The 22,013-nt window shown below is 48.8% G+C and overlaps 1 protein-coding gene across 1 annotated transcript in view; it reads right to left on the bottom strand.

Moving 5' to 3' along the window:
• The window catches only part of PPP1R12A (protein phosphatase 1 regulatory subunit 12A), a gene marked incomplete at its 5' end in the record, with an annotated part of 839,509 nt that overhangs the window by 66,118 nt on the left and 751,378 nt on the right, over positions 1-22,013 (bottom strand). Inside the window, one exon of the mRNA XM_086950257.1 lies at positions 8,630-8,680. Within this exon, the coding sequence (XP_086806383.1) occupies positions 8,630-8,680 (51 nt within the window). The remainder of the gene's footprint in view (positions 1-8,629; positions 8,681-22,013) is intronic.

Genomic DNA, 22,013 nt, shown 5'->3' with positions numbered 1-22,013 from the left:
ACTCCCTAAGAGCTTATAATGGGAGAACTAAGTTAGATAGACCGGGACATATGACATTCAACAGAGAAGGCCAATGTTCTATCCTGGATTAAATCCTGGTGCAAGCAAGATCATGGGATATGGTCCTGGATTTTACAATCCATCCTAGGAAGGATAGTGACCATAACCCCCTGGTTATGTCCCTGAAACCTGGGAGTTTGGACCTAAAAAACCCACACACTGACCCAAATCAAATTGGCCCTATGCTGTCATTAGCTAGTAATAGACGGAGGGTGAAGTGGCCACACATTCTAGGTTCGCCTAATAAACTTGCTGAGGTCTACCGCAGGGCTCTGCCATGCCTCAATGACATGGCAGAGGTGGTAGTTAACGACCTGCATGATGGCCTTAGTGATGAGCCCCTTAAAGTACACCAGGGCCTCGTTTTGGAACTTTCTGAAGTGTTTTGGCCGGTAGGGAAACTAAAGATAAATAAAAACTACCTCCGCCCAGCCCTGGTTTAATGCTAACGCACAAGTTACTACTTGTGTAACGATATATCCGTAAGAGACATTAGTTAGTGATATTCCTTATCTTAGAATATCCCCAGGCGTCAGACTGGATCCGGAAATTTTTGCGTAGCAATACCCCTGCACATCGGTAGGCGTCATCTGCGGCTCCGCGTCCGTCGTCGTTCGCGCCGGAATGACGTCGTCGGAGTACTTAGACGCCGCCCATGCGCGCTGACGTCAGTTCTGATACACAGCTTTTCCGTGCCAGATACGCAGAGCCATGTTAGAACCAACACTGGTGCCATGAAACTTGGGCCCTGAAAGCGGGTGTCCTTAACCCTAGATATCGGTTCGCAGAACGGGGAGGATGGGTGGGTCGGTAAGGAATCTATCACTAACTAATGTCTCTTACAGATATATCGTTACACAAGTAGTAACTTGTGCATCTGAAAGAGACACATTAGTGATAGATTCCTTACCTTAGAATAGATACCCCAGCAATACCAACCCCGGTGGTGGGTCTGCGAACCAATAATCACACCAGAAAGTCCTGGAGAACGGAATGGTCAAAGAAGCCATCCCTCTGGACTTGGCTGTCCAGGCAGTAGTGTCTTGCGAACGTATGCAGCGAGGTCCACGTAGCTGCCTGGCAAATGTCTTGTAAGGTGACTCCTCGGCCCAAGGCAGTTGTCGTTGCCGTGGCTCGAGTGGAATGAGCCTGCAATCTAGCAGGGGGATCCTTTTTGGCCATGGAGTAACATGCCTGAATACACAAGATGATTCACCGCAAAATGGTCCTTTCCCTTCTACGCGCCCACGTAACCAACAAAGAGTTGGTCATCCACCCGGAACTGGCGTGTGCGATCTAGGTAATAAGAGAGCGCACAATTTGGGTCCAAACGGTGTTGTCCGTGAACACCTGCACTACACTTCCCCGGACAGAGGGAAGGAATGCCTTTGGTGCAAGTCGGATCGCCCGCAGCTCCAGAAGAATGATATGGAGCCAGGATTCCGCCGGAGACCAGAGGCCTCTGATCTCCGCCTCTCCCAGGTGGCCTCCCCATCCCAGGAGGGACGCATCCGTCACTACCGTGTGCTTCGGTTGGGGAAGGGAGAGAGATCTGCCATTGCCCCAATCGCGATTCTTGAGCCACCACTACAAGTGTCGTGCAGTGCCCTCCGAGATCTGGACATGTTCGGTTAGGTTGCCCTGCTGCTGTGCCTACTGGAACTTCAGGTCCCACTGCAGAACCTGAATATGCCATCTGGCATGTCGCACCAGCAGGATGCAGGAGGCCATCAGGCCCAGGAGCCGGAGGGTCATCCTGACTGAAACCCGGGATAGAGGCTGAAAGATCGGAATCATAGCGTGATTATACTTGGCTTCGCTGTTCAGGAGGATAGACCCGAAACTGTGTCGAATCCAGAACCGCTCCGATGAAGGGGAGCTTCTGAGAGGTACTCTGGTGCGACTGCAGCACGTTGATGGAAAAACCTGAGCAAATGCAGGAGGTCGGCCGTAGTCTGAAGGTGGGTGACGACTGCCTGGGGCGAGTCCGCCTTCAACAACCAGTCGTCTAGGTAGGGGAAAACTGAGACCCCTGACCTGCGCAGATCAGCTCCGACCACTGCCATCACTTTCGTGAACACACGAGGGGCACTGGTATGGCCGAAGGGGATCACAGTAAACTGATAATGCTCCTGGCCTACCATGAACCATTGTTAACGCCGGTGGGCCGGCAGGACGGTAATGTGAAAATATGCGTCCTGCAAGTCCAACGCCACCATCCAGTCTCCAGGGTCGAGGGCAGCCAAGACCTGAGCCAGAGTTAATATCTTGAACTTCTCCTTCAGAAGGACGCGATTTACGCCCCGGAGGCCCAAGATAGGACGTAGACCCCCTTTGTCCTTCTTGGGGACCAGAAAGTAGTGGGAATAACAACCACTCCCTACTTCTGGCCCAGGAACGTACTCTATGGCCCCCTTGGCCAAGAGGGCAACAATTTACTGTTGGAGAAGAGTCAAATGATCCCCCATTATGCGATGGTACCGAGGTGGCATGGCTGGGGAAGGGGGACTGAAAATGAAGGGAGTAACCTTGACAGATTACGTGCAGCACCCATTTGTCTGATGTAATCTCGCACCAGCGGGGGAGGTGGTGGTGGATCCTGCCACCCACTGGCGTGGGGTGCTCCCTGAAGCTCAGATTACGAGGGTTTAGAGGCGTAAGCAATGGGGGTGGTGGAAGCACGCTGGTTCCCCGCCCCGCCCCTGCAGAAAGCACGACCGCGGCCTCGCTGGAGCTGGTTCTGCACAGGCCTGGTGGAGGGGCGGGCCTGGGTGCCCTGTCCTTGGCCACGAAAGGAACGAAAAGCAGGAGTGGCCGGGTTCTTAGTAGAAAGCCCGCAAGTCCTTGAAGTGCTCCAGTGCACTGTCAGCCTTGTCGCCAAACAAGCGGGTGCCATCAAAGGGCATATCCATGAGTGAGCTCTGGAATTCGGGCGAAAACCCAGTTGAATGCAACCAGGTGTGGCGCTGCAACGCCACAGTCGTAGAAATCGCACTGCCCAAGTAGTCGAACTTCGAAGCATCCTTGCCTTCAGCAATCGCCTGAGAAAGGACAGCCTGCACCTCCTCAGAACACCGAGGCAACACCTGCACCACGGCATCCCACACTGCGTGTGAGTAGCGGTCCAACAAGTAGGCGGTGTTCACCGACCGCAGCCCGAGGCTGGCCGAAGAGAACAACCACTTCCCAAACTGGTCCAGCCTCTTCAGAGTCTTTATCCGGCGGGGCCGTGGGAAAGGCACTCTGCAACGTCAAGGCCTGAATGACCAGGCTCTCAGGCGTGTGGTCAAAAAAGCAGGGTCACCGGGCGCTGGTCGGTGTCGTCTGGTGACATTTTTATCCACAGGGGCCCCTGTGGCTTGCCTCGACCAAGTGCCCAAGAGGACCTCTGTAAGGGCATCATTGAAGGGAAGCAGCGGCTCCTATAAAGTAGACGTCGTCTGGAGCACCTCAGTGAGGAGGTTGGTCTTGAGGGCCACTGTGGGGAGCTCAAGGTTGAGGGCCTCAGAAGCCCGACGGAGCACCATCATGTAGGAGGCACCCTCCTCCATCTTAGGCGGGGGAGGAGAACCCTGGGTCAGCAGAGACCGCGAAGTCGCCTGCATCCTCCAAGTCGTCCACCCAATCTTGTTCGGAGTCGCATTGCCAAGCAAGCGGGTCCTGAGACCCTTCCCAGTCGTCGTCCGCCTCTGGCGTAGAGGTGGCCGGTTGCGGCAGTAGAACTGTCGGACCCGGGTATGGCGGGTAGACAGTGGCACTCCCCGGCTCCAGTGGAGCAGCAGGGGCAAGGCCCCTGTTGCACACGTCCGCCTCCGAGGAGCGACGGGGGGAAGTCGGAGAGCGAACATGCTTCTTCAACTTCTTTTTGTGGCGAGGCTTACCGGAATCTGAAGATGAAGACTTGGAGTCCAAGGAGCGCCGGTGCCGCGAACGGCCCCTAGACCTGGAGCGGCGACGACACGAATGCTGGACTTCCAGCAACTTCCGACGATGCTGCCGCACGGCCTTGGGGGCCATGGCACAACAATCATGGCAGTCCTGGGAGTCGTGATCGTCTCCAGGCAGTCGAGGCAAACATTGTGGGGGTCTGCTACCGACACATTTCGGCGACAGGCCCCAAAAGACTTAAAGCCATGCATCCCTACGTGCCCCAGGAGAAAAGTGGGGAGACAAAAGTCTCAAAACAGTGGACAAAAAGTGACCAAGGTAAGTGCCCAATCCGGATCTGTGCTTATTGGCGTGGACAAAGAAAGAACTGACGTCAGCGCGCATGGGTGGTGCCTAAGTACTCTCCGTGATGTCATCTCGGCGCTGACGACGCCAGTGACGGACGCTGAACCGCAGGACGCCACCTGACGGGCAAAACGTTACGGATACAGTCTGACGCCTGGGGATATTCTAAGGTAAGGAATCTATCACTAACGTGTCTCTTTCAGATAGTCTTGGACCATGTGCTTAGAAAGACATCAGTTAGCTCCTCATTAAAGGGCAAAATGGGTTCAGAGGAAGAAGCCCTTTTAACCACTATGGCATAAGATGCCCACTCCACCGTAGCCACAGTCGGCGGAGAGAGCATGCCAGTATCTGGAGAAGTGTCCAGTCCACTGGCTTTCTCAAATCAGTCCAAATGCTCTGCAGTCTCATTCTGGCTTTCCAAAGGGTCCATAGACCCCTCCTATTGCTCTCCCAAGCCCAACACATCCTCAAAGTGCTCAGGCGACAACATTGAACCCCTGGGATCAATTGCCATCGGATTCGGCGTTGAGCAACACCATTCCGACTGTGTTGTCAAGCATGAGGATGGGCTGGTCCCGCGGCACCAAATCTAGGTCAGATGCCGGAGGCGGTTGCGATGGCATGTCCAGATCGGATCCCCAAGGCCCCATCGGCGCAGCGGCCAGAGCTGGCGGCATTGAATCCGATGGGCCCCCTCCAACCCTGCAGGGCCAGAGGGCTCACCAGAGGGGTCAGCCCACTCAAACACACTGTGAATGGCGTCGCAAAAGTCTTTATTTTGAGCAGAGTTCGCTCTGGCTCCCGGAAAGGGAGGGAGGCGCCAAGTCGACCCTGGCTCCAGCTCCGCAGAACCGTGTCAGTAGTCCTTACCTTTCTTGTCGACAGACGACAGCCGAGGCGAAGATGAAGTCCGCTTGGACTTCTTTTTCTTGGGCCTGTTCTCAGAGTGTCCTGAATACCTTGAGTGGGAAGAAGAAGAAGAGGACTTTGGGCTCCGGGAGCAGTCCCTTGACATCCTCTTTTCTGATCAGGAACTCTGCGGAGTCTCGCTGGACGAGGTTGACTGTCTGGCTGCAAGGAGCTTCATAGCCTGCTCCAACAAGGTCTTCGGAGCCCTAGCCCAACAGTCCAAGCATGACTTTGAATTGTGGTCATGCTCGAGACACCAGCAACAGATGAAGTGGGGGTTGGTAACCGTCATCATGCTGTGGCAGGCACAGCTTGAGCCCTGTCTTCCTCAAAAAAATCCTTGCACACAAAGTTGGAAAGATTTCCAAAGTTGACAAAAAGTCAAAAAAAAGCATTCAAAAGAGACAGAGGGTAGCTCTCCAAGGACCGGCGCTTAACTGGCGCAGAAAGAAAAGAAGTGAAGTCCGCACCTGGTGTTGTGAAGCATTTTAGAATCAAGCGTAATTTACAGATTCATGCCCTTATATAGCTATAATTCACATTGCTGTTATATAGGCATAGAAATCATGCCCATATTTAGACATAACCCATCCAGTCCAAATACAGGCATGGTTACTTCCACTAGTTCCAAAAAGCCACAACGATTTCTTGGAAAACTTCAGCAGTCAGGGACATCCCCTTACTTGAATATTGATTTGTCCTAGAAATCATGGCTTTTTCAAAAGAACTACCATTCCCTTGGGGTTCTTTGGTGACGTTATTATGTCCGACTTTACGTCAAACTAGGCACCTTCAAGGTATAAATATGCCTACACTTGCCCTAGCAAACACACGGTGGTTCGGAGCAGCTTGACTATCTACTTGCCCGACGCAGCTCGCTACAGCATGTGCCGAAGGAAGCCGAGCCTCCAGCTGACGCACTGTCAGAGAAGCTGTCCTTTCTCTCGCTGAGAATCCAGCTCCAGTGTTTCCAAGCTCCCCTCACAGGGTGTTGGGAAATCGAGTCCGGAGACAGAGATACCAGACCTCCTTCATTCTAAAACCAAGGTTGGGAGCTGATTAGACCCTAAGAGAAATCTTGGTTAGATTCTTGGCAAAGACAAACTAAACTTATGCTACACCTCACGTACTTCTTCCCTCGTACTAGACTTAGGTTAGGTACATCGGGGTAGGCGTAGTTTAGAAGCACCAGTTGAGTACGTTTAGTCTGTTATTTATGTATGTATTTATCTATGGTCTAGGAACCATACAATGCTTTTACAATATTATTTTATAATACTCTTCTTACTGTACACATTATACTTTGCAACCAGTATTAAGATTGTAGCAGTTTATTTCTTATGCATGAGAAAGAAGACTGTTCAATAAATCCTTTTATTGAAAACGCCCGTCTCTCTATTTCTTTGCACCTCTGATGAAACGAAGCATGCACGATTGACTGAGTAAAAGAGTCAGAGTCAAAAATACTTTATTCGATTAATTTAAAATCATAAAAGTATACTACACATACAAATATACACATATCGTCATTTCAATTCATTATAGAGCAATTGCTGGGGAGTAATTATTTAAAAACAAGTAAAAAACAGTTAAAAATCGTTAAAAAGCATCACTTTTACATAACATCTCATATTAAAAGAAGTTATCTATAAATTTCATCTTACAGGGTTACTTAATTCCTTATAATCCAAAATAGGCTACTCAAAGAATAAAATTATGCTAAACTTGTGTACAAGTAAAATATCTATCTATTGTTTCCACGACTCTGAAGACTAGTTTTATCTTGGGGAAACAAAGTTGTCATGTTTATGCGGTTGTCAGAAACTAATCCCTTCTTGTGCATTCGAGAAAGTTTCTAGTGACCTCTAAGCTAGCTGGCGCTCACAATTAAATCTAATATATTCAATAGAGACCCAGTCGACCTAAGTTCTACGTGACGTCAAATCTATAGAATATATTATTCCAATGCACAGAGCCTCTTGGGAATATAGGAACTACACTACACTGGGTGGCGCCTATATAGGTGACTGCGAAGCCATAACCAACGCAGACGTCACACAGAGCAGAATGGAGCCACCAATGGTGTGCACAAAAGGTATTGCTTAGTTTCCAGATCCAGCTTGATGCCTGGGAAATTCAAAAGTAAGGACTGTGCAGCTAGAAGTCTCTATCAGATACAGAAAAACAAAACAATTGTCGTCCCCATCTAGCAGTATGTGCTTGGGGGCTTTCATACTAGAAATGTGTTACTGACATGCCTACATGATCTTAGTTTCCATGCCAATCGTTTCAATAACAATCACAATCTTTGAATTTGTTCTTTTTACAAATCAAAAGGAGACCCCTGAGACATAAGGTTAACAAAACATACTCTTTCACTTCCCTACAATTGAAATAAAAATCTATGCTGAAGTAGTATTTGACGGTAAAACTAAGCTATTCCCAATGCCTTTATGAATAAGAATTGGCAATGCCAAAAGGATAGGCTTTAAAAGAATGCTGTTTAGTAATGCGAAGTATTACAAGTAGAATGCAAAAAGAACAATTGATGGAAAGAATACAGAACAAAGTCATACTTTCCCCCCAGTACAGAGATCGGGGCCTAAATCCATCGATTTTTTGCTCCCCATACCATTCCAGTTTGGGGTGGCGAAGAGAGCTAAAGAAAAATGATGGAATCAACCAAGATCTATGACTGGGGGTGATGTCTGAAATTTTTTGGGCGCTCCTTCCATCATCTCCTTGTGTTTGCTTTGTATTACAAGTAGTAAGCACGAGAAAGGATATTAATTTGTGTAGATGCAAAGAACTGTAGATTGATATTAGGGTAGGTTAAAAGGTCAAATGAGAGTTGCACTATCACGAAAAACATAAAAATCCATGTAGTTTAATGACTGCCCTCCTCGCATTTGTGCGCCAGCAATTTTAATAATGTGTGTGCCCTTGAAAGTTCAACCTCAGGCAGCTGGACAAACAAAATGATCACAGCTGTGTGGAGAGCAAGCACTTTTGTGTGGAAGCAACGAACTCCTGCCCAATCAAAATATGTACGTCTGGTTCCCAACATGTGGGTGGAGCCAAATCCATACTCTTGTTGTGTTCTCACATAATTGCTTGGCAACAGCTGCGCTGTGAAGCCAGACCATAAAAAGAAATATATATAGGTAAATATGCATTAATTGAAACTCAATTGACTTTTATCTTCAGTACAGTGATGAACAAAATGATCACTGATTACTTTGGTTGCACATTCTCTCTCTTTGCACCCATAGAATAGATGCATTTGCAAAGCATTTTGCCAAAACACCACAACAGTTCCTGAATCCTTGAGTGGACAGAACAATGTAGAAGATAAGAATTCTTACGATCCTTCTACTTGTACCATAGCACTCCACTAAAATGAATTACATATATAGTGACTTACCTTAAGCTCCTCTTCCATTTCAGATATCCGCCTTTCCAGAGCACGTCTTTCCTGAATTGATAGAAAAATGGATAGTTACTAAAATGAAACATCTTCAGTGTTTACATTTCGTGAAACTACAGTGACTAATTTAATATTTTGGGATTAAATACAACAGTCTAAAAAAATCGAGAGATGTAATCTGGCGCCAACAGTAGATGGATCTTCGAGGGTATTTAAAAAAAATAAAACTGGTAACTTATGGAATTGCAAATTATTAGCCATCCATCAAAGATAACATTTTTTTTATAGATTTCCGAAGTGCAAATAGAAGAACCTATTTTTCTCTCTAAATAAATATGCCATGCCTTGTGAATTCCCCAAACTAAATGCAAAAATGTCTAAGCCCAAGACAGTGAGTACAGTGGCATATTGAGCAGTCTTCGGACGAACAAGTCAAGAGGAGGGCTTACATAAAACCTGTTGTACTGCAGCAAGATGTGTGCATCACTGCACAGATCCTCAGTCTGAACAAATGTTCTTTGGTGTTCTACAGAGTAGTGTGGATGAAAGAATTTGATGCCAGCAAATACAGTTAATTACTTTTCAAGTGGCCTGGAAGAATGTGACTCGAGTGTTCAATAATACAATGAATTCGATAACGACTTTAATAGCTACTAAATTAGCGAAAAAGGTAATACTCTTAGAAACGAAATGGCTTGTAGAGTGTTCCTGCGGGACACTGAACCAAAATATGACGGTATGGTAATCATGAACTTATACATACAGGGGGGCCTGAAGTGTATAGGTCAGAAATGGGAAGGTTCACGGAAGATGTGGATTGCCTGTGTGAAAATTATGACAAAGATATGCTCATCCTGATGGGAGACTTCAACCATAAAATTAACCCAAAAAGGATTGATCCCTGGTTTAAGGAGATATTATGTTCATATAATAGAAGTATGGCTGGCTTACCTGGTAATAGATAGTCAGCATGAGATATATGGTCATAATACCCCAGCAACTGCAATACGGAGCTGAATTACTTTCTGAGATAACAGCGGGTGAGATGCTGAGGAACGGTAATGCATAAAGACCCTAGTAACCCTACCAGGTTCACTCATGATGAACAAGTTACGTATCTTCGGTAACCATGTATCTGTAAGAGACTTTACATAAGTTATAGATTCCTTACCTTAGAATTACCCCCAGGCGTCAGACTGGATCCGGAGAAATGTTTTCCGTAGCAGTACCCCTGCCTGCCGGTAGGTGGCGTCGGTCGACTCCGCGTCGATCGTAAGAGTCGTGGTCGCCGGCATGATGTCACGATGTCTACTTAGATGCAGCCCCTGCGCCTGACATTAGTTCTGACACAACTTTTCACTTCACAAGTGCAGCGCCATGCAAGACACTGACCACTGGAGCACAAAACTAGGGCCCCGTAAGGGAGTACCGATCCCTAGTAGTCAGTTCGCAGAACGGGGAGGATGGGTGGGGAGGTAAGGAATCTATAACTAATGTATGTCTCTTACAGATACATCGTTACCGAAGGTAAGCAACTCGTTCATCTGAAAGAGACCATTAGTTATAGATTCCTTACCTTAGAATAGATACCTCAACAATACCAACCCCGGAGGTAGGTCTGCAAACTAAGTTCACACCAGGAAGTCATAGAGAACAGAACGGCCAAAAAAGTAGTCTCTCTGGACTTGGCTGTCCAGGCAGTAATGCTTAGGAAACGTGTGCCTGGCAGATGTCAACCAGCGGAACTCCACATCCCAAAGCAGTAGCAGCTGCAGTCACCCTTGTAGAGTGGGCGCTCAGTCCTACTGGAGGTTACTTTTTAGCCAAAGAATAACATATCTTAATGGATAGGACGATCCATCGAGAGATGGTACGTTTGTGCACTTCCCGACCTTTCTTGTCGCCCACATAACCCACGAAGAGTTGATCGTTCACCCGCAAGTCTTTAGTGCACTCAAGGTTGAAAGACAGCACATGTTTTGGGCCCAGACGGTTGAGTCCCTCCTCTTCTTTGGAAGGGTGTGGAGATGGGAAGAAGGTGGGCAATCTGATGGTGTGGTCTATGTGGAAAGAGGTAATCACTTTGGCCAGAAAAGAGGGCCTAGCAAGAAAGTGAGGCCTGGGAGATAAGGCTTGAAGCTCACTCACCCTGCGAGCAGAGATGACGTCAAGCAAGAAAGCAGTCTTCAATGTAAGGAGGCAAGAGGACAATTATGTAGTGGCTCAAAGGGAGCACACAAGAAAAGTGAGGACAAGATTCAATTCCCACTGAGGCATTACGAAAGGAGAAGGCGGAAAGAGATGAGTAATGCCCTTCAGAAATGTGTTAACGATAGGGGACTTGAAAAGAGAAGGCTGATCCGGAAGGCGAAGAAAGGCCGAAATGGCCGAATGATAGCCTTTAAGAGTGCCCAGAGCAGAGCCCTGCTCGGCCAAGGAAAGAATGAAGAGAACCTCTGAAAGAGGAGCATAAAGTGGATCCACAGCCTTTGCTGTGCACCATGCCACAAAATCTGCAGGCGTTTACCATTTTAGTGGAGGGACGCCTGGCTGCCAAGATGCCATTACAGACTTCGGGAGGAAAGTTGAAAGCGGTCAACTGTCGCCTCTCAATTTCCACGCAAGGAGTTGGAGGCTGGACAGGTTCGGGTGGAGAACTGTCCCCTGCTGCTGTGACAGAAGATCCTTCCGTAGAGGCAGTCTGATCGGAGGACCGATGGCCATGCACAAGACCTCGGGATACCAGACTCTTCGTGCCCAGTCCGGAGCCACAAGAATCACTTGGGCCCGGTCGCGTATGATCTTCTTCAGCACTCTGGGTAGAAGTGGTAAATGCAGAAAGGTGTACAGGAGGCCGCAATTCCACTTGTGACAAAAGGCTTCCTCAAGCGAGTGCCACCTTGGAAACTCCAAAGTGCAGAACTGCTGATATTGCGTGTTCTCTTCGATGGCGAATAGATCTAACCAAGGCTCTCTCCAATGCTGAAAGAGACCTTGCACCACCTCTGAGTGAAGACGCCATTTGTGATCAATCATGCACCAGCGGCTGAGTTCATCCACCCTGGCGTTCAGGGACCTAGCGTTCAGGGACCCTTCCAGGTGTTGAACCACCAGTGATATGCCCTGATGTTCCAGCTATGCCCAAAAAGTTAAGAGACTCTTGACAGAGGTTCCATGACACCACCCGACCCTGTTTGTTACGGTAACACATGGCTGTGGTGTTGTCCGTGAACACCTGCATTACTCTTCCTTTGACAGAGGGAAGGAATGCCTTCAGTGCAAGACAAATCGCCCGGAGCACTATAAGGTTGATGTGGAGCCCGGACTCCGCCGGATACCAGGGGAGGCTTATCTCCACCTCTCCCATGTGGCTGCCTCATCCCAGAAGTGACTCATCCGAAGGGAGAGGGATCTGTTACTGACGCAATCCTGGTTCGTGAGCTACCACTATAACTGACTTGCAGTCCCCACTGAGATATGAACGACATGGGAAAGATTCCCCTGACGCTGCGCTCACTGGAACTTTAGGTCCCACTGCAAAGCCCGCATATGCCACCTGGCATGAATCCCCAGCAGGATGCAGGAGGCCATGAAGCCCAGCAGCCTCAGGGTAATTCTCACTGAAATTCGGGATGGAGGCTGAAACATCGGTATCATAGCCCGAATATCCCAGACTCGCCTCTCAGGAGGACAGACCCAAAACTGTGCTGTGTCCAGAACCGCTCCGATGAAAAGGAGCTTCTGAGAGGGAATCTGGTGTGACTTTGGCACGTTGATAGTGAACCCCAGCGAATGCAGGAGGTCCACCGTAGTCTGGAGGTGGGAGATGACAGCCTGAGGCGAGCCCCCCTTCAACAGCCAGTCGTCGAGATAGGGGAAGACTGGAACCCCTGATCTGCGCAGATGAGCTGCGACCGCCGCCATCACTTTCGTGAACACCCAAGGAACGCTGGTAAGGTCAAAGGGGAGCACGGTGAACTGAAAATGTTTGTGGCCTACCGTGAACCGTAGGTAACGCCGGTGGGCAGGCAAGACGGGGATGTGAAAATAGTCATCCTGCCATCCAGTCTCCAGGGTCAAGGGCAGACAAGACCTGAGCCAAGGTTAACATCCTGAACTTCTCCTTCAGGAGGAAGTGGTTGACGTCCCTGAAGTCCAAGATAGGACGCAGGCCTCTGTCCTTCTTGCGTACCAAGAAGCAGTGGGAGTTGCAACCATGGACTACTTCTTGTACAAGAACGCATTTGATAGCTCCCTTGGCAAAGACAGCCATAGCTTCCTGGCGGAAAAGAGCCAAATGATCCTCCGACATATGATTGAGTGTATGTGGCATGGAGGGAGGGGCAGTCTCGAAACCCACCTGTCCAACGTTATGTTGTGCCAGTGGCGGAGGTGATGGTGGATCCTGCTGCCCGCTGGTGGCCCTTTAAGGTCTGACTAGGAAGGTTTTGAGGCTGCTGCAGAAGAGGCATTGGCGGACTGGCCTGCCCACTTGCCCCCAGACCCACGATGCTGGGGTTGGGTAGCTTGCACAGCCCTGTGGCACTGGGTGGAACTTGGTGGGGCACCCCTTCCGTATCCACGACAGGTAGACTACATGGGGCGAGAAGTGGTTGCAAGGCCCAAAGATCGGGCCGAAGCCCTAGAGTCCTTGAAACGCTTGGGCGCGTTGTCCTTCTTGTCACCAGATGACGGCCATCAAAGGGCATGTCCAAAAGGGTAGATTGGACACTCCAGAGAAGCCAGATGTTCTCAGTCAGGCATAGTGCCTCTGGCATACCGATGTGGAAACCGGTCTACCCAGAGAGTCGCCAGTATCCAGTCCACACTGGATGGTGAACTTCGCTGCGTCTCGGCCCTCAGCAACAGCGGGGTGAGCACGGCCTGGGCCTCCTCCTGGCACTGTAGCAGCACTTACGCGACCGTATCCCACACCATGTGTGTATAACGGCCAAAGAGACTTGAGGTGTTCACCGACCGCAGTCCTAAGTTGGCGGAAGGAAACATCTTTTTCCCAACATGGTCCAGCTTCTTGGATTCCCTATCTGGTGGAGCAGTAAGGAATGAGCCTTTTGAGGATGAGGCTTGGACCACCAAACTCTCAGGGGTAGGGTGTCGGGAGAGGAAACGTGGGTCACCCGGGGCCGAACGGTGGCGTCGGACAATCATCCTGTCCATAGGAGCCCCTGTGCTAGGCTTGGACCAAGTACCCAGAAGGATGTCGGTGAGAGCTTCATTAAAAGGCAGAAGCGGTTCTATAGAGGCTGCTGCCGGCTGAAGCACCTTAGTCAGCAGGTTAGTCCTGACAGCCACCTTATGAAGCTCGAGGCCCAAAGCCTCAGCTGCCCTATGCAACACCAAGGCGTAGGAAACTCCCTCCTCTGTAGCCACGATAGGGGGAGAAAGCATAAAAAGGTCTGGGGAGGTATCCAGACCACTGGCATCACCCAACTCCTCTCTCCAGTCTGGTTCCTCGAGTTGATCTGCTAGGGGGTCAATAGACAATCCCAGTCCTCCTCGTCCTCCTCTGGCTGGCACTCAGGGCAGTAGGGAACGCCAGGAATGAACAGTGGGACAAAAGAACCCTCCGGCGCCGGTACCGAAGTCAGTCCAGCACTGTGTCCACATCGAGGGTGAGGCTGGGGTCGACAGAGGTTGGTGCTACAACCGGCGTCTGATGCGTAGTCACCGTGATCGGTGCCCGGGAAGGTACAGTGAGGTCAACCGGCACTGATCCGTATCCATGCTTGGATTCATGGAGGCAGTGCTGTGCAGGAGCTGCCGGCATCGAAGGCCCAGGGCAGGGCCCCCAGCCAAAGGCGCGCCTGCGGAGTTGCACGGCCCAAAGATGCTATACAGCGCTTCGTAAAATTGACGAAGCTGGGCAGGGGATGCTCAGGTTCCAGGAAAGGGAGAAAGTGAGGAGAGCCGTCCCAGCGGGCGCCGAGGATGGAGCCGGAGAGCGACGACGCTCCAGGTCCTGCGTCACATCAGATGACAGACAGGGAGCAGGCAAAGAGCGATGATGTTTCTTTGCCACCATTTTGTGCTTAGTCTTACCTGAGGAGTGCGAAGACTTCGATGACGAGGTGTTGATGGCTCCGCAACCGGTCTCCCGCAACCTTCCCCTTGACCGGGACCTCTAGTGGCACGGAGCAGACTGCTGGGCCTCCAAAAGCTTTCGGGACCTATCGGCAAAGACGACGGGTTGGAGGGCCCGGCAGTCGGGGCACGACTTCGGGTCGTGGTCGTGCTCCAGGTACTAAAGAGACACGAGGTGCGGATCGGTGACTGACAACTCGTGACAAGAGTCACAATGTTTGAAACCGGGCCGCCGGCTAGACATCCCTCGTTCAGCAGGAGTCGGAAGACTCCAGAGACGTCTATAAAAGGTTTTTAAAAAGTTAGTCAAAAAGTGACTAAGGGACACGCTCTCTCCGGCTCAGCGCTGGCTGGCGCAGAAAAATTATGTTAGTGTGGATAGGTGGCATTTAAGTAGACACTGCAACGTCATCCCGGCGACCCTGACGTTGAACGCTATCTACTGACCTGCAGGTGTACTGCTACAGAAAACAGACTGAGGGTAACTCTACGGTAAGGAATCTATAACTAAAGGTCTCTTTCAGATACAGGCTGTAAGAATGGCGACAGGTATGACTTCATGGATTATACTGGCCCGAGTGGCACTAATAAGATTCTGGAAAAGGCTGGGTTCAGGAGAGGAACAGAAAGTCTCCCAATGGTGTAAGAATGAGATCCAGCAAAGTGAACTGAAATGGGCCAAGGGTGTCAGAAAGAACTTGGAGTCTGTATGCAGGTACATGAAGGTGAGGTTATTCCGACAGACTTTACAAGTATAAGACTCAAAGGACGAGCTGAGGCTGTTAGGTAAGGATTTGTTGAAGGAAAAGCATTTGCAGTATCTGAGGGGGCAAAAACAGTGCCATTCATGTTAAAATCCTGTCAGAAGGAAGCTTGGTTCCCGTATCTGGACATATTATCAAACTGTTGGTTTAGGTGTAAATAACCAAGAATAAGAATTGATGTTAACCACGGTTATACAAATGAAAAACAAAAATGGAAATGATTCAACCTAGTGAGAACCGTACATGTGAGCCGAGTACAAAATGTGATATTTTTCACTTGTAAGTGAACAGCTTAAAAGTGTTGTCCTTGTGGAAATTGATTTTATGTCAATTATTTTTCAAATATGGAATTAAGAAAAGAGTACAAGCAGTAGAACTTCTTACTGACATGCGCTACCTGGATATTACAATTGTTACTGGATAGTTTATTATTGCAGTTAAAATGGCTCTCCTTGGGCAAACAGGATAAATTATGTATTTAGGGAATTTAAAACAAGAAGCTATAATGAGAAATAAAATGGCATAAATATAACCAGGGTTTTTTAAAATAGAATTCGACCCATCAGGATTTTAGCAGATGAATTTTAGATAGCATTAAATCTTTATATAAAGTTGAAAATATATATTACAATCTGATGATGTGTGTAATGCATTTAAAAAGGCTCCGCATCAGTAATCAAGATTATTATGTTCTTAGGTAATTTTTTTTTAAACGTTTTTTATTTTTATTTTACAGGGAAAAAAAAACAAGGTACATTGGAAGTCGCACACAAGGCACATTTTCAGTATTTGACATACATAGATGTAGCTCACAGGAAGCAAGACAAAGGGAATAAACAAAGCATATTAATTCGTGGGTGTAAGTCTTTTCCTTCTTCTTAACAAAGATTGTCACTCAAGTTGCTCGTCAATAGGGGCAATTATGGGGGGTTCACATATTCCTTGCTTATAGTCATTCCAGTTGGACCACACCGCTATCCACTTCCTCGGGCATCCCCTGGCTACGTAGACCGTTTTTTCCTGAACCATATTCCAGTCCATGTCTCTCTTCCATGCGTTGAGCGTTGGTGGTGTAGCAGCCCCTCATCCCCTTGCAATGTTCCTTTTTGCTACCACAGGACCCAGCGTCACCCACAGTTTGCCTTTCGCTGAGAGGTCCGAGGGCTCCCAGATGTTAAGGAGGCACCTCTTTGCCTCAGAGCGCAGTGCCACTCCCCACACCTCCCCCATACAGTTGAGCACCCGAATCCAATAGACCTGTATCTCCGGCATTCCCATAGTATATGTAAAAAGGTGCCTGACTCCCCACATCTCCTACGGCATAAGCCATCTTCACTTCGCCCCATCAGAACTAGCCTAGTGCCGGAGATGTATACTCTATGCAGGACCTTCAACTGGATCAACCTCAGTTTGGCCGATATTGCTATTTCCTTGGGGGACGCTTACGCCTCTCACCATTCTTCATCATCAATCACGAGTCCGTCTGCCTCCCATTTCCCCCTAAGAGCCAGCAATGGGTCCGGGGTATGATTAATGTGTTTTTTATAGGTGAGCGATATGGCCTTCCCTTGTAGGTGACCATCATGTAGTCGGTCTTCGAGCGGTGATGATTCCGGGAGGTGAGTCCCTGGGTGAATATTAGCCTGAAAAGCATGCCGAACCTACTTGTATCGAAAGTGTTCCGTCCGGGCCAACTTATATGTCTGCTGAAGGATGTGGAATGATAATACCCCCTCCGGGCCACACAAGTCTTGGATATGAGCACACAAGTCTTGGATATGAGATATGCCTATAAGGTCCCAACTACAAAACCCTTTGGTGTGGCTGAGCGTGCCTAACTTCTCTGAAGCCCACAGCGGTGTCGCTAGGGTGAGCTTGTCAGCCCTGCCCAGTTTCTTTTGAACTATGTGCCATAGCTGAACTGAGTGATTAGTGGGTCCCGTGAGACGGTACCGTCCAGTTCTAGAATAGAGAGCCGCTTCAAAGTTTCCACCTGGAAGAAGTAATTTGTCAATTTCGTAACCTGGATCATTCCCTGCGCAGTATGTACCCTGGTTAATTGCCGAGAGGTATGCCGCCCAATAATATTTCCGGATGTCCGGGAGAGCTATCCCCCGTCGAACCAGCCAAATGTAAGTTTTTGAAGGGAGATGCGTGGCGCCCCGGTCCAGAGAAGATCCCACTGGGCAGCCTCGACAGTGGCTAAATACTTTTGAGGGACTAAGTCCGGGTGATTTTGGAGGGCGTACAGGAACCGCGGCAGGGCCATCATTTTAAATAGCGCTGCCTGGCCCAAAAGTGAAAACGGGAGGTTCTTCCAGGTTGCGGTGTCACTTTGGAACCGGTGTAGGGGAGGCAGGAGATTCCGCTTGTACCGCGTGGCCCGGTCGTTTGAGATGAAAATCCACAGGTATGTGAAGCCATCGCTAGCTATTTGGATCGGGCAATCGTCAGGCATTTGTGGGGGGGGGGGGGGGGGGGGGGGGCACGATGCAGGACGTAGAGGAGGGATTTCCCCCAGTTAATGCTGTAGGCGGAGTACTCACCGAAACTCTTAAAGATACCCAGTGCATTAGTAAGGGACTCATACGGCGCTGTAATGTACAGGAGGATATCGTCCGCGTAAAGCGAAATCCTGTCCTCCCATCCGTCGGTCCATTGTATCCCTTTCAGAGAGGGGGTCTGCCTAATCCAGGCCACTAGCGGTTCTAGAGAGAGAGCAAAGAATAGAGGTGAGAGGGGACATCCCTGTCGTGTCCCTCTCTCCAATGTAAAAACCTCTGAAATTTTATTGTTGACGACAACCTGAGCTAGGGGTTTTGTGTACAGGAGTTGTACCCAGCTAAGAAAGTTCGGGCCGAACCCCAGTTTACGGAGGACTGCCATCATATATGGCCACTCTAGAGTGTCAAACGCCATTGGCTGCGTCTAAGGACACTACCACTGCATCCTCGCGCAACCTTTGGCAACATCCCAACACCCCATGAAGACGGCGCAGATTAAGTGCTGTGTTACGATGGGGCATAGAGCCCGATTGGTCCGGATGTACCAGGGTGTGCAGGACCGGCTTGAGCCTGTTGGCCAGCACCTTGTCAAGGAGTTTTGGCTCTACGTTGAGCAATGATATCGGTCTTTAAGAGGCACAGGACTCCCTGAGTTTCCATGCCTTGGGAATAGCAACAATAGTAGCTATACGCTGGTCGCTGGGCAGTATACCCTGCTCCCTACTTCCTTCGAAAATTCGTTTAAGGTGCGCACCAAGGCTGTCAGGTTTGAGCTTGTAAAGCTCTACCGGCAAACTATTGGGCCCCAGAGCTTTCCCGGGACGGAGGTCATGAATGGCTTTTACCATCTTGTCCTAGGCCAGGGGTGCTTCCAAAGTTTCTTGTTCCTCCGCGGCGAGAGTGGGAAGGATGATGTTACGTATGAAGGCCATCGAATCCTCTTCCGATCTCCCTGATCTCCTATTATATACCTTTTTAAAGTGTCTTGCAAACTCTGACTATTTCATGAGGTTATATAACAACTGTCCCGGTGGCCACCTTGAGTTCAGCCACTACCTTCTGGGCTTGTTGTTTCTTGTCCAGCCACGCTATTAATTTGCCTGCCTTATCACTGTGGTCGTATAATCTACCCTCCCTGTCTCTCGCCAATGTCTTAGCTGCGTCAGTAGCCAGGTCCCTGTATTCCACAGCCTTCAGTTGGGAGTTGATGGATCACCTCGGGGTTCTCATCACTCTGCGCACTACCCTCAAGTGTCCGCAGGTCAGTTTCTAAAGTCCCCAACTGTGCCTCTCGTTCCTTGCGGCGTCCCGTGATAAGCGAGCGAGAGGGCCTCCCCATTGATCACCATCTTGTAGGCCTCCCACAAGACTACCCCCGAGTCAACAGTCCCCACATTCTCCTCAAAGTAGCGGTCTATCGACTGAGTCAGTTTTTTTTTTTGGTGTCTTCGCCCCTTATATGCCAGGCGGCAACTGGAGCCACACAGCCAACCCTTCGTTCTCCAATTGTTATATGTGCCCATAGAGGGGAATGGTCTGATATACCCCGCGCTAAGTGGGTGACCTCACGGATTGTTGCGTCTTGGTACATGGGTGCAAGGAGGTAGTCCAAGCGTGAGAAGGTGCGGTTTGGACCGGACAGGAAAGTGTATTGTTGTTGTGTCGGAGGCGCCAGAGGTCAACGAGTCCGAACGCCTCCATAAGATTGGGAAGCCATCTTTGCCCCGGACCTATGTCTCTGGCCGGATGCCTGTCCACTTGTCCGGAAACTACTGCATTGAAGTCCCCCCCCCCCCCCCCCCCCCCCCCCCCCCCCCCCCCCCCCACAAGGAGCAGCCACTCTGGGAGGGACAGGAGCATCTCCCCTAGGTCATGGAAGGATTGCGTTTGGAGGCCCAGCGGAATGTAGACTGTTACCAAATTGAGTCTGCGACCTTCCCATTTCCCTGAGATTGTCACAAAGCGCTCCAGGGGATCTATGTCTGTTCGGTTAATAACGATTGGGAAGCTGCGGCGCAGAAGGATTCCCACACTACGGGACCCCAATGCGAAGCCGGCATGCGCCGCCAACGTGTAATCCCATCTGTTTAGTGCCTGACACATGTTCCCCCTAAGGTGGGTCTCTTGCAGCAAAACTACATAAGGGAGGTGTCTCTTAATAAACTGTGTTTCACAAAGAGTGAGAACCCAAATATACCCTTGAGGGCTTGGGTAATTAAATGAAAAGGTAGGGGGGCCTTCAAGGGATTTGATTTAGAGTAAAAGTTTGTGGTTAAGTTGACTCTGAGGTTAAAATTGAATAACCCAATGTATGAATCGTGTAATTAAATACATTCAATAAATTCATAAAACACATAAAAACATATAAACATATAAACAACAGAACACAAAGGTGTATCAAAAAAGAACTTTATCCAAAATTCATTAAGTCAGCAAAAAATTAAAGAAGCAGGTAAGGAAATGCTGGTATGAAGAGCTTGATAGCAAATAATCAATAATGCAGCAAAACCAAGAAAAAACATCTATCTCAACCAAGGAAGTGAATAAAACACTGTGGAGATAAGATGAAAGTCGACGTTTCGGTCTCTCTACAACAGAATTATCGAGACCATCTTCAGGACTGTTGTCATTCAAACACTGCTATATAATGTGCTGAGATCTCTTAATAACGTGGCTTGGTAGAATAAGGACCGTAGGTTAACACACGGTATTTAGGTCAATAAATGCGAAATCTTAGGGGTTGGAACTGTGGTCCAAACGAGGGTAGATAGCGCACTTGTCAGCTTCACTTCAATTTTAACTTTAAACAAGAAAAGTCGGGTCGAAATCAATCAGACTGCATACACGGTGAGGGAACAGAGTTGTTTAAAGTTAAAATTGAAGTGAAGCTGACAAGTGCGCTATCTACCCTCGTTTGGACCACAGTTCCAACCCCTAAGATTTCGCATTTATTGACCTAAATACCGTGTGTTAACCTACGGTCCTTATTCTACCAAGCCACGTTATTAAGAGATCTCAGCACATTATATAGCAGTGTTTGAATGACAACAGTCCTGAAGATGGTCTCGATAATTCTGTTGTAGAGAGACCGAAACGTCGACTTTCATCTTATCTCCACAGTGTTTTATTCACTTCCTTGGTTGAGATAGATGTTTTTTCTTGGTTTTGCTGCATTATTGATTATTTGCTATCAAGCTCTTCATACCAGCATTTCCTTACCTGCTTCTTTAATTTTTTGCTGACTTAATGAATTTTGGATAAAGTTCTTTTTTGATACACCTTTGTGTTCTGTTGTTTATATGTTTATATGTTTTTATGTGTTTTATGAATTTATTGAATGTATTTAATTACACGATTCATACATTGGGTTATTCAATTTTAACCTCAGAGTCAACTTAACCACAAACTTTTACTCTAAATCAAATCCCTTGAAGGCCCCCCTATCTTAATAAACTGTAGCACAATACTTCGTTTGAGTTTGTCCCCCAACCCATTGACGTTCCAACTCATCAACTTAAGACTTTTATCCCATTTATTAGCCATGCAAACTGTGTTGTGCCCAATAGTTCCTTTATTCCTCGACTTCCTGTTCCAGAATCAGTGCCTGACCTCGGTGTGGACTTACCAAACTACACCCCAACCCATCCCATCCCACCACTTCTCCCCCTTCCCCCCAACATTGGCGTCCCTCCCCCCCAACAGTAGACCCCCCTCCCTGCTTCCCTGCTCTGTAGCCTTTGAACTACCCACATCCCCAATTAGCAGAGCGCCTTTCGCCCGATACCCAAACTGGAATGGGGAACAAACCTCCCCCTCCCGAAAAACCTGTCCTAAGAGGAGCGTGCACCGGTCCCAGCTCCAGCCGCCACATAGTATAACAGTGTACCACCAAATCCGACACTCACCTAGGATGTGTACCATTCGTTTCAGGCCGGAGCATGACCTTGATTAGCCATATGTCAACCCGCCTTAGGGCAGTATATACCACTAAATCACATTGAGAAGGGGAAG

The sequence above is a fragment of the Lissotriton vulgaris genome, unplaced genomic scaffold (genome assembly GCF_964263255.1).
Source record: "Lissotriton vulgaris unplaced genomic scaffold, aLisVul1.2 SCAFFOLD_867, whole genome shotgun sequence".
Lineage (NCBI taxonomy): Eukaryota > Metazoa > Chordata > Amphibia > Caudata > Salamandridae > Lissotriton > Lissotriton vulgaris.
The sequence above is the reverse complement of the archived record's forward strand: the minus strand, read 5'-3'. Positions and strand labels throughout refer to the sequence as shown.